The 13,183-nt window shown below is 32.5% G+C and overlaps 1 protein-coding gene across 5 annotated transcripts in view; it reads left to right on the top strand.

Annotated features, from left to right (window-relative positions):
• The window catches only part of LOC127729365 (uncharacterized), a 43,930-nt gene that overhangs the window by 26,699 nt on the left and 4,048 nt on the right, over positions 1-13,183 (top strand). For all 5 annotated transcript variants that reach the window (XM_052237143.1, XM_052237141.1, XM_052237142.1 and 2 more), the window contains 8 exons: positions 52-159; positions 897-1,392; positions 2,838-2,921; positions 3,868-4,094; positions 6,615-6,755; positions 7,654-7,740; positions 8,782-8,890; positions 12,402-12,482. In XM_052237143.1, the coding sequence (XP_052093103.1) occupies positions 52-159; positions 897-1,392; positions 2,838-2,921; positions 3,868-4,094; positions 6,615-6,755; positions 7,654-7,740; positions 8,782-8,890; positions 12,402-12,482 (1,333 nt within the window). The remainder of the gene's footprint in view (positions 1-51; positions 160-896; positions 1,393-2,837; positions 2,922-3,867; positions 4,095-6,614; positions 6,756-7,653; positions 7,741-8,781; positions 8,891-12,401; positions 12,483-13,183) is intronic.

The following is a 13,183-nucleotide window of genomic DNA, read 5'->3' as shown; positions in this document are numbered from 1 at the left end:
ACTGGTTTAAGTTGAAAGGATTAACATTTGTTTATTTACATTTTCTATTAGCTTGCCAGTCGGTTAAAGAAATTTGACCCAGAGCAGCAACAAGTTGGAGAGGATAGTGAGGATCCAATGTGGTTACAACATTTATACAGAATAAATCAGGGATATGAGGTATACATTATATATTCTACATAAGTTGTTCCTTTTATTTCAAGCATGACATATGAGGTGTGACGGTGAGGTGTGACGGATACTATGGTAGTTTCTGATACATTTTTATGGACATGAAAGTAATAATTAGTTTGCAGTAAATGTTTGTTAACTAGTTTCAAGGTTAAAAAAAAATATTTGGATACAGCTATTTATTGACCTATTGAAAAGTCAAACTGTAAATGATGTGAGTGTCTTTTTAGAAATGTTAAGGCTGTTTGCTTGTTGTATACTTAGTAATATACAATATATGTACATTGTTGGAAAATATAAAATTTATTTGTATGAGCTTTAGAAACAGGACGAAAAGCGAGGCTCGCCAAGCTTTTCTCCTGTTTTGCAGCGAGTACAAAGAAATTTTATATTTTCCAACAATGTACATATATTGTTTTTATCCTGAAATTTACACCCAACACTTAAAACTTTAGTTGTTAAAATCTAAATCATTGTCTCTAATTTTTCAAAGAAATTGACATAGTTAAAACGCGGACCGCAAAGAGGACCCCAAAATGAACTGGTACGCAAAAAGAAATATGCACATTACTGCTTGCTCAACTTGGAAGAGGGGTAACAGGAGACTTTATTTGTACAAGTACAAATAAAGCAAAAAATTATTTGTGTACCTGCCATTTGTACAATAGTTGGCTGATTGCAGGATAAAACGATTTACTGTTAAAGACCTAATTTTGTTTAAACAGGATGGTTCCATACAGCCATTATCAGGAAGTGTCACACCATATTGTTTTGTTGGTACCAGATCAAGTAGTGCTAGTGGAGAGGTAGCAGGACTGACTGAAATGAATATGATGCAGTCAGGGCATTATACAGGAAGTAGTCCCTACCCACAAAGTCAAGGTCAGCAGATTTACAACCAAGGATATAGTGTTGATCAGACTCAAAATCAAATGTATGCAAGTGATCAGACACAGTACCAAGGAAATGTGACTAATCAGGCTCAGAATCAGGGTACACCTGATCTCATGCAAAATCAAAGTCAGCAAGGAGAGATTGTAGAAAATCAGGGTTATAGTGGAGACCAGTCACTGGGTTACCAAACTGGGCAACAGCAGCAAACAGTTGATCAAGGTCAAAGTTATCAAAGTCAAGGTTATACAAATCAAGGACAGATGTACCAAAATCAGCAGGCGAATTATCAGCAGAATCAACAGTACACTGCACAGGAAGGACAAACAGGTATGTATTTAGTCTCAATCAAAGTTCACCATCATTTATATTGATTGTGTGATTGTTGTTTGCTTAACGTTCAGTGGCAAATATTTCATGCATGTTCAGGACGAGAACAAATAACAATAAATACAATGGGTGTGTTCTGCAAGGTAGCCAACTTGTTTTAGAGACATGTTCATTTTATAGAGGATTGTATTTTTTTAGATATTTCAGTTGATTGAGTTATACTTTAGTTCAAAATTTAGTATGGTCTTAACTTTCCAAAATAGCCTTAGGTAAAATAGTAACGGTAGACCTGATGCTTTCATCAATTTGAATATTAAACCAGTTTCAATAAGCATTACAAAAATTAGTACTCACTGATGGATTTTTATATAACTGTAACTAAGTTATAAATAGAACCTATTGTAGATAGTAACAGTTCATTATATTGATCAAAATATGGCTATTATGAAATAAGTAAAGAGGTGTTTAGACTAAATGATAATGAATGAAAAGGTATTCCAGGTTTTTCAAAAAAAAGTATTATGGTATACCGTTGTCCGTCTGTTCGTCCGTCCGTCGTCAACAGGTCGGACATTAACTAAAAAAAGCTTCAACCAATTTACATAAAACTTTGGTGAATTGTTCATATCAATTGATGTGAGCCCCCTTTCGTTTTTTATAAAATTTAGATTTTAAGATTCTGAGTTCTGGGGTTTTATTCATTAAAAAAGGGGGGATTTTCCAGTTTTGGGACAATAACTCAAAAATGCTTTCAGTAATTTGCAAGAAACTTTGGTCAATTGTTTATGTCTATTGACATGAGCTCCCTTTTGATTTTTATAAATTTTAGATTTTATGTTTCCGAGTTATGGAGTTTTATTCATTTAAAAAAAGGGGGATTTTCCAGTTTTCGGACAATAACTCAAAAATGCTTTCAGTAGATCTCATGAAACTTTGGAGAATTATTTATATCTATTGATGTGAGCTCCCTTTTAATTTTTATAAATTTTAGATTTTACACTTCCGAGCTATGGGATTTTATTCATAAAAAAGGGGTGATTTTCTAGTTTTCGGACAATACCTTTAAAGTGCTTTGAGCAGTTTTCATTAAACTTTGGTGACTGGTTTATATCAATTAAGATAACCTCCTTTTAGTTTTTCACAAATTTCTGATATGACATTGAGAAGTTATTGAACTTTATTTTTAAAAAATGCAACAGGCGTATCATGCGCTCATGGCGCAGCTGTTTATACCTCTTAACAACAGCCATGAGATTACTCTGATTTTAAAGAAAGAGGCATAGATCAAACTTTATTGTGCTTATTTAAGATTAAAGCATAAAGCAGTTAATCAATTTCTAGCTAACTTTTCCGACCGGCAAATCTTATTATAAGGAAAGTACCATGTAGGTACATGATTGTTCAAAAGAAAGCTTCTGAATTTTTATTAATTTTATTTTATGAAGGTTATCAGTACCAACCTCATGATCTTGCATCAGTTCCAGAGACAACCAATCAGAATCAAGAATACAACACAGAAAACCAGACAGGTCAGAATTGATTAATGTCAACAATTTTTTGTATCAACCAACCAAAACTAGGAATACAATACTATAAAACTGATATGTTTAGGAAGTTCCTTTTTCAAGTTGATATGGTTATTTTGGGGTGAAGTTGATCATGTTCCTATTTTCAAGGGTTGTTCTCAAAGATGGGTTAAATGTTATCAAATGGAAAATAATCTTTGCACAAACATCTTTGTTAGCTGTTTGATGATATTGTCTGCTGTGTTAGCTGTTTGATGATATTGTCTGCTGTGTTAGCTGTTTGATGATATTGTCTGCTGTGTTAGCTGTTTGATGATATTGTCTGCTGTGTTAGCTGTTTGATGATATTGTCTGCTGTGTTAGCTGTTTGATGATATTGTCTGCTGTGGTGATGTAACCAATCAACACTGATTAAAAGTTTGACAGAATTTAAGGTCAAGATTATGAACAAACAGTCCAATATACACATTCAAGTTTTCAGTTGTTCTTTAAATTCCAACCACACACCAGTCATGGTAATTCTCATGGTTATGGATGCAGTAGGGTAAAGTGTTAGAATTGTACAAATTGACAACAGAATTTTACAAAATGAACAATACCTAATATATGATTAAAATCTATACAACATATCAATGCACAACATTTATATTCATTTTGAATACAGAAATGGGGATGCTTGCCATTTTGCTTGCATCAAAACTGATTGTAAAGGAAAAATTACTGGAAGTGCTGACTGTTTGCAGGGGAAAAATTATGAAATAATTTAGAATTGAAAAATAGTACTCTAAAATATGTAGATACTCTACCAAAATATTGGAGTTGTGATATTGTATTTATAAATATATATATATATTATTTATATTGATGAGTAAAATATAATCTCACTGAACCTTCAAGTTTGATATCTATACTGAGTCAAGTATCTTACTAATATGCTAATTAATTGTAGGGGAGACAACAACATATCAGCAACAACCGCAGCAGCAGCAACATTACTCACAACCAAATGATTTCAGTATGTACCACAATGCAGGTCTCCAGTCAGAGGCAGGACACAGAAACAGTATGTCATCTATCGGTACTGTAAGTAGTCACGCTGATACAGATGATGAAGAAGGACTGGGAAACTCACAAAAAAATGACTTTGATTACTTTGGAGCAGCTACTAACACACAGGTACTTGTTATTTTTCTTCAGATTTTGTAAATGAGAAGAAGCACACATCATGTCCTAAACTCAATGTTATTCTTAAAATCAATATTCGTTTACATGCCAACTAATCATCAGTGGAAAGATTGATAGAGAACTGCTGTATTTATTATTTGAAATGATATAGATAATGGTTTTATTAAAATACCCCCCAAATAATGTTTTGTAATACATATTACATCAGCTGGCAGTCAGAAACAACTCGCAGTACATATGTATTTATCTTAATTAAGTATTTTGCTTAATTTCACACAATTACTACACAAGTCGACAAATATGTTTAACTTTCGCTGAGATGCAAAAGCAAAAAAGTGCTGGAATCTAAAAGATATTTACGCCCAGATATAACCTTACTTTAGGAGTGGGGGATTTATTGTAATCACCTTGTCCAGCTGTCAGTTTCTCTTACAAAATTTTCATCCAACTTTTCTCATGATCTACGAAGGAGAATGAATTCATATTTGGTCATCAGCTGGACAGTGACGATTTGTAAATGTGTTTATACTTTTTATACGCCCGTTTACGGGACGTATTATGGTATACTGTTGTCCATCTGTCCGTCCGTCTGTCCGTCCGTCTGTCCCTCGTCAACATGTCGGACATTAACTCAAAAATGCTTTCACCAATTTGCATAAAACTTTGGTGAATTGTTTATATCTATTGACGTGAGCTCCCTTTCATTTTTTATAAAATTTAGATTTTAGGTTTCCGAGTTATGGGGTTTTATTCATTAAAAAAAGGGGGATTTTCCAGTTTTCGGACAATAAGTCAAGAATGCTTTCACCAACTTGCAAGAAATTGTGGTGAATTGTTTATATCTATTGACATGAGCTCCCTTTTGATTTTTATAAATTTTAGAATTTACGTTTCCGAGTTACAGGGTTTTATTCATAAAAAAAGGGGGGTTTTTCCAGTTTTCGGACAAAAAATCAAAAATGCTTTCAGCAATTCTTATGAAACTTTGGTGAATTGTTTGTATGTATTGATGTAAGCTCCCTTTAGATTTTTATAAATTTTACATTTTACATTTCTGAGTTATGGGGTTTTATTCATTAAAAAAAGGGATGATTTTCCAGTCTTCTGACAATAACTCAAAAATGCTGTCACCAATTCTCATGAAACTTTGGTGAATTGTTTATATCTATTGATGTAAGCTCCCTTTTTATTTTCATAAATTTCTGATATGACATTGAGAATTAATTGAACTTTATTTGTTTATAGTCTGACAACAAATATACTAAGTATTGCACAACAGCAAGAAATATTTAATTGAATATAAATTCAATTCATATAACCAATTTCAAGTTCTTTGACTACATTTATTCAGAAATCTATAATATGTCAAATATTTAATTACAATCCAAATTCATACCTGAATCAAGCTTGAATATTGTGTCCATTTTTGCCCCAACTGTTCAAAATGCTTTCAGCAATTCTTATGAAACTTTGGTGAATTGTTTGTATGTATTGATGTAAGCTCCCTTTAGATTTTTATAAATTTTACATTTTACATTTCTGAGTTATGGGGTTTTATTCATTAAAAAAAGGGATGATTTTCCAGTCTTCTGACAATAACTCAAAAATGCTGTCACCAATTCTCATGAAACTTTGGTGAATTGTTTATATCTATTGATGTAAGCTCCCTTTTTATTTTCATAAATTTCTGATATGACATTGAGAATTAATTGAACTTTATTTGTTTATAGTCTGACAACAAATATACTATTAAAGTATTGCACAACAGCAAGAAATATTTAATTGAATATAAATTCAATTCATATAACCAATTTCAAGTTCTTTGACTACATTTATTCAGAAATCTATAATATGTCAAATATTTAATTACAATCCAAATTCATACCTGAATCAAGCTTGAATATTGTGTCCATTTTTGCCCCAACTGTTCAGGGTTGGACCTCTGCGGGCGTATCTAGCTGCGCTCAGCGAAGCAGTTTATTGAATCTGTCTGTTACCTACTTCCTAACTGCTGATCATTTGAATTTTTCAATATGCTGAATGAACTTAACATACTTCGTCACACATTACTCAAATATTATTGAACTGTATGACCTCATATTTGCTCAGCAGCTCAGAAGTGATTAGTTGTAAAGTTTGTGCTCTTCAGATCTGTAAGTCACCTGGGATGCGTTCAATATCATAGCTGCTACGTAGGGATACGTAGAGTTTAACTACTGAATGTATAGCTAGCCTTGCTGCTAAATAGATGTAGATAGCTTTAAAAATTCATGCTATCTAGAGAATCCAAAATGGCATTGGATAGGTTATTGATAATGACGTTATTTGGATAGCCTACCTACGTAGCATATCAGTCAACATAGATAGATATCTAGGACATAGCGGCTATCCTAGCTGCTACAATATTAAATGCAACCCTGCTTGCTGTTTTCTGATACTCTGAACTATGAGTTGGGTATGGTAAGCACGATATCATGTGCATTCTTATTACAATTTTTTTGTATTTTGTAGAAAATAGTACCCCCACGATTAAGAAAGAGAACAGAATCAGAGAGTAGTCAAGTTAATAACAGTACCTCAAAGTCTTCATCAGAACCCAGTACTAAGACAGACTCAAAATCAGATATTACTGGGAAAAAAACTCAAGGACAGGTAAATAATATACCTTAGTCTTCATTAGGAACTACTTAATATCGTGAGATGGTTTCTAATCCAAAAATTACTGAGAAAAACCTCAGACACAAGTAAATTAGATGCCTTTGGCTGTATCAGAACCTAGAACACAGACAAAGATCTACTCAAAACCTGAATTTGTCAGTTAACTTTTAAACGCAAACCATGATCATTGTATCATTTTATAAATATAGATTATTCCGCTACATCTAGTGTGATACAATATTTCCCCTCAAACTTTTTAGTTTTAACCATCAAGAATGGAGAAATATCTTATCTCACAAGATAATATTGGTAAGGATTCTTTAACTTTCTTTTTGAATGCTCTGCAAAAAGATTATGCTCTTTCTGTGAGTGTCATCAAACATAGTTGCCTTTTTTCCCTGATTGGCAAGAAAATTTCACGTCATAATTGAATTTCTACCAATGAAGAACCTATATTATGCAAACCACACATTAGTTATTAAAATATAATCAAACTTTCAGGAAATTATAGATAGTCTAAGAAAAAGAGAAGTAATAGTTAAAAACCTTCAGAAAAATTTGGCTCACACAGGTGTAAACATCAAACATGAATAAAATATACATGGACAAAACTATGACTAGAAGCCATAATTGAGAAGAAATGTCAACCAAGTATAGAGAAAGATAATTTGGCATGATATCAAAATTCTAATTCATGAAACAATTGAATAAATAGCTATAACTGTCAATTAAACAATTTTGAAACTGCTTCAGACTATTTTGAAATTATCAAATAAAAAATTACAAATAATTAATACACCAACTACAGTTGACATGAACACAGTATTGTATAGTGATTTTTCCTTTACTACAAGAAATTCTATTGTTATTGATCATGTTTGTTTACTTACAGAGTAAAGGTTGGTTTGGTGGAGTGTTCAGTAAACTGTTGCCAAAATCTAAAAATGAAATGAAATTACCTGATGACAGTGACCCATCAGTAAGTTAGCTTATCTTCTCTATTATATAAAAAGGGGCCTTGTTGGCTGATTGGTCTAAGTTGTTCAACTACTGTATCACTAGCCTGTCAACACTGAGGTTGTGATTTCAAGTTCTGCAAGTGGCAGGTGCATTGAAAAATATTCTTAATTTACTAGGATTGTCAGTTTTTCTACTGAAGTTCGTGGTTCTCTCCAGACACTCTGGCTTCCTCCACCAATAGAAACTGCCCGCCAGAAATAGCCAACAGTGCTGAAAGTGGCATTAAACACCATTCAATCAATCAATCAATCTATTGTATAAAAGAATAGATCAGGTATTATCTGTATACATCAGTAAAGAAAGGAGATGTTATATAGGAAACACCCTATCCTTCCAACCAGATTTCTGTATGTCTGAATCTTGTGAACACAACTCGTAAACCATCAGATGGATTTTAATGAATTAACACACACAGATAGTACACCATATGAAAATATTTATGAAGCTGAAGAAGTAATTATGATCCAGTATCTTGAAGGGGAGATAATTTAAAAGTTATTGATCAAGTTTAATTCAACATATGATACTTAATTTACTTTGTAATAGCATAACTCCTTAACCAATATATGGATTTAAATGAAACTTATCCCTATGACAATATGTATGAAGTTTCAATTCCAGTACCAAATCTTCAGGGAAATACTGAAACATTAAAATCAACAATTTCACATTGTAAGCAAAACTCCTCCAAAACAGTGTGATGGATTTCAATGAATTTCCATTCAAAGATATAGTGTAACATCCAGATGTGAAGATTTCTACTAATTAGATAATTTCAGTGTTACATCTGAAAGAGAATTCATAATTGAACTTGCACTTTTATCTGATTGCACAACTTGCGCTAATCTATTTGACAGAGTAAATTAAACTTCTAACAAAGAGAGTTAATGAAACTTCTAACAAAGGTTGCACATCATTTAAATATTGTCATGAAGCCATGTTTGTTTTTATGGTTCTCAATGTTATTTAATGTTATTAAAGAGGTTTCAATTTAATGCAGATTGTATGGGATCCTGTCAAAAAGAGATGGACTAATCAGGATGGTGATGTTGAAGATGAAAAACCACCTCCTCCCCCTCCTAAAGACATGGACTTATCTTCCTCAGCAGGTACAGTACTTATATCATAAACCTCCTGCTTCCCAGAGTTTTCGCTGGCGGTCGAAAATTTTTGCATTTTGTGAAAAAATAAAAATTGTGGCGATTAAAATTCATCATTGGTGAAAGAAGATTCAACTTTGTCTATTTTGTTTATTTTTTGCAAGTTCACGGACTTTTTCCCTGGGATTTCACCTTGAACTCGTCACATGTTACGATTTTGACAAAAAATCAATAATCAGCTGATAGCATTTTATAATTATCTGCAACAATGGACTAATTGATAAAGGTGTTGATTGTATTGTTTAATGAAATTGCTTGGTTAAATGGCTTTACAAGTCACTCGATGGATTTTTATACGACTGCAAAAAAATTTTTGTGGTCGTATATTGGTATGACGTTGGCGTCGGCGTCGTCGTCGTCGTCGTCCGGCGTCGTCCGGCGTCGTCCGAAGACACATTGGTTTTCGCACTCTAACTTTAATTTAAGTGAATGGATCTTTATGAAATTTTACCACAAGGTTCAATACCACAAAAGGAAGGTTGGGATTGATTTTGGAGGTTATGGTAATAACAGTAAAGGAATTAGGGGCCAAAAAGGGGCCAAAAATAAGCATTTTTGTAACTTCCAGACATAACTTGTGTGTTAGTGTATGGAACTCTCTGACATTGTACCACAAGGTTCAATATCACTAAAGGAATGCTGGGATTGATTTTGGGGGTAATTGCCTCCAAATTTTAGGAATTAGGGGCCAAAAAAGGGGCAAAAAACAAGCATTTTTCTAGTTTCATGACAATAACTTGTGTGTAAGTGTATGGATCTTTCTGAAATTGTACTACAAGGTTCCATATCACAAAGGGAAAGCTGGGTTTGAGTTTGGGGGTAATTGCCCTAAACGTTTAGGAATTTGGGGCCAAAAAGGGGCCAAAAAACACATTTTTTTCTAGTTTCCAGACAATAACTTGTGTTCAAGTGTATGAATCTCTCTGAAATTGTACTGCAAGGTACCATACCACAAAGGGAAGGCTGGGATTGAGTTTGGGGGTGATGAATCATAATGGGGGTTCAAAAAATTTTTGGGGGGGATTTATTTTTTTTTCCTTTTTTTTCTTTTTTTCCTTTTTTGTTTCTTTTAAAATTTTCCATTTTAAGTTGGTTATTTCTGATTTATATTTAAAATCAAATAATAATGATATGGAAGGCGATACACACCAAACAGGATGTGTAAATTATTATATAATAAGTATTGTGCAATAGCAAGAAATTTTCAATTGCACAGTATTGCACAATAGCAAGAAATCTTCAATTGCACAGTATTGCGCAATAGCAAGAAATCTTCAATTGCACAGTATTGCGCAATAGCAAGAAATATCCAATAGCACAATATTGCACAATAGCAAGAAATTGTCAATTGTACAGTATTGCGCAATAGCAAGAAATATTTAATAGCACAGGATTGTGCAAAAGAAGATACTTCCTATAAATTGCTTATTTCTTGACCAATTTCAATGGGGTTTTATTCTTGATTTCATGGGGTTCTTTAATATGCTGAATCTAACCGTGCATTTAGTTTTTGGATTTTGGGCCCCGTTTTTAAATTGGTCCACATTGAGGTCCAAAGGGTCCAAAATTAAACTTTGTTTGATTTCATCAAAAATTGAATTATTGGGGTTATTTGATATGCCGAATCTAACTGTGTATTTAGATTCTTAAATTTTGGTTCTGTTTTCAAATTGGTCTACATTAAGGTCCAAAGGGTCCAAAATTAAACTTAGTTTGATTTTAACAAAAATTGAATTCTTAGGGTTCTTTGATATGCTGAATCTAAACATGTATTTAGATTTTTGATTATGGGCCCAGTTTTCAAGTTGGTCCAAATCGGGGTCCAAAATTAAACTTTGTTTGATTTCAACAAAAATTGAATATATGGGGTTCTTTGATATGCTGAATCTAACCATGTATTTAGATTTTTGATTTTTGGGCCCCGTTATCAACTTTGTCCACATTGAGGTCAAAAGGGTCCAAAATTAAACTTTGTTTGATTTCATCAAAAATTGAATTCTTGGGGTTCTTTGATATGCCGAATCTAACCGTGTATTTAGATTCTTAATTTTTGGTTCCGTTTTCAAATTGGTCTACATTAAGGTCCAAAGGGTCCAAAATTAAACTTAGTTTGATTTTAACAAAAATTGAATTCTTAGGGTTCTTTGATATGCTGAATCTAAACATGTATTTAGATTTTTGATTATGGGCCCAGTTTTCAAGTTGGTCCAAATCGGGGTCCAAAATTAAACTTTGTTTGATTTCAACAAAAATTGAATATATGGGGTTCTTTGATATGCTGAATCTAACCATGTATTTAGATTTTTGATTTTTGGGCCCCGTTATCAACTTTGTCCACATTGAGGTCAAAAGGGTCCAAAATTAAACTTTGTTTGATTTCATCAAAAATTGAATTCTTGGGGTTCTTTGATATGCTGAATCTAACCATGTATTTAGATTTTGGATATTGGACCATAATAGGTGAATGTCCAATTTAAAATTTTTAAGTTCTTAGACCACATTCAATCTGTGTTAGAAACCTATGCTGTGTCAGATATTTAATCACAATCCAAATCCAAAGCTGTATCAAGCTTGAATGTTGTGTCCATACTTCCCCCAACTGTTCAGGGTTCGACCTCTGCGGTCGTATCAAGCTGCGCCCTGCGGAGCATTTTATTTACATCTTTGATAGAAATAATTATTTTGATGTGGGTACTTGACAATAGTTTTAGCGACACACGTGTTTGAAGCATAGTTTAACGTCTCAACTTTTTCTTTTAACGATGGTCTGGAAAAGACCTGTTATTCTGTTGTAACAAAGAAAAATCTCTGGCAATTTAGTCTTTATTCTTTAACTAGGCGGGAAGTAACTGATAAACTTATTGAAATGAATCCTGTGTTCCTCAAAGTCAAATGTGATGATTTGATGATTTATATTACTTTTTTACAGTATCTTTAAATTTAGTAATTTCTTGTTATTAATACATGCTTATCTATTATAATGTTGGTTTAAAAAAAGATATGTAGAATTATAACAGACTAGACATCAACACTACAAACTAGTTTTTTGGTTAGCAAGAAGGACAACTTTAAAATATGTTAGTTGGCGAGAAAAAAATTGAAAGTGGCAAAAAAAAAATATTGTTTTGGCGAAAGAGGTGACGAAAAATAAAATTGACCCATGGGAAACCCTGATGCTACCTCTTCTGAAAAATTGTATAAAATATAACATAAATACATCCACAAACAAAACTGGTACTGAAAGCTAAAAGTTTGTTACCAGTTGGTATGAAATCATGCTGTCCTACATTTATAAACTTTAGTTTGTTTATTTTATGTTGTATTGATAGTCACAGTTGTGTTGCTGTTGACAAGGAGGTTAGAAATTAGGTTGATTTTTTTAGTTCAAAGGTTAAAAATTAATGCAAATAAACTACTAAAGTAAAATCAGTTGAGATTGAATAGTGTGCTTTTTTTTCAGCACCAATGCCACCATCTTCTGCATCAACCCCTGGCATGGGGCCTCCAGCAGGGAATAGATATGGCAGACAAAGAGGCAGAGGTATAATATGGTTTATGTATTGAGTGTGATTTTAGTCAAGTATGTCAATAGAAAACAAATGGCACTTCCAAATTGATAATTTCTGATACATAGAAATTATAAATATCAATTTTTAGAGACTCGAAACCATAATGTATAGTATTTGCAAGGGGTATTCATGGGGACCAAACTTTTTCATGGATTTATTGTTTATTGTTTTTCCTTCAACCCATCAATTTTATTGATTTAGAATTTTAATTAGATAAGTGTTTTCACATTAATATTTTTTTTAAGACTTTATTTACAGTATTTCATAGTTCAGTGTTGATTAAAGAAAAAATGCTAAACTTAGATTTAGTATTGATTGGTCAAGAAATATTAGTATGTGAAATACATTTGAGAACCTCATAAGAAAAAGCTATTTACTAACCAATATTTAGAGATACTGAAAATGTCTAGAGTCAGGTGCAGTTAAAAAAAGCACTAACATGAAATTAATGGAGACATATTTCTTTTTAGATTCTATTGGTTTGTTGTTTAGATTAATTTCTGCATGATTGGTTAAGGGGACATTACAGTTATGTGTAGCACTCCCATGTTGCCTTTTTTCATACATTGAAGCTAACCTTTGATATTGTTTTTTTTTCAAAATGATTAAGAAGTTATATTTCTTAACTTAGATGTTCTGTTGTACGTCTTAACTTTGTTTTCAATTTAGTTTC

The sequence above is a fragment of the Mytilus californianus genome, unplaced genomic scaffold (assembly GCF_021869535.1).
Source record: "Mytilus californianus isolate M0D057914Y unplaced genomic scaffold, xbMytCali1.0.p SCAF_2, whole genome shotgun sequence".
Taxonomy (NCBI): domain Eukaryota; kingdom Metazoa; phylum Mollusca; class Bivalvia; order Mytilida; family Mytilidae; genus Mytilus; species Mytilus californianus.
Note: the sequence above shows the minus strand (reverse complement) of the source record. Positions and strands in the feature narration are given on the sequence as shown.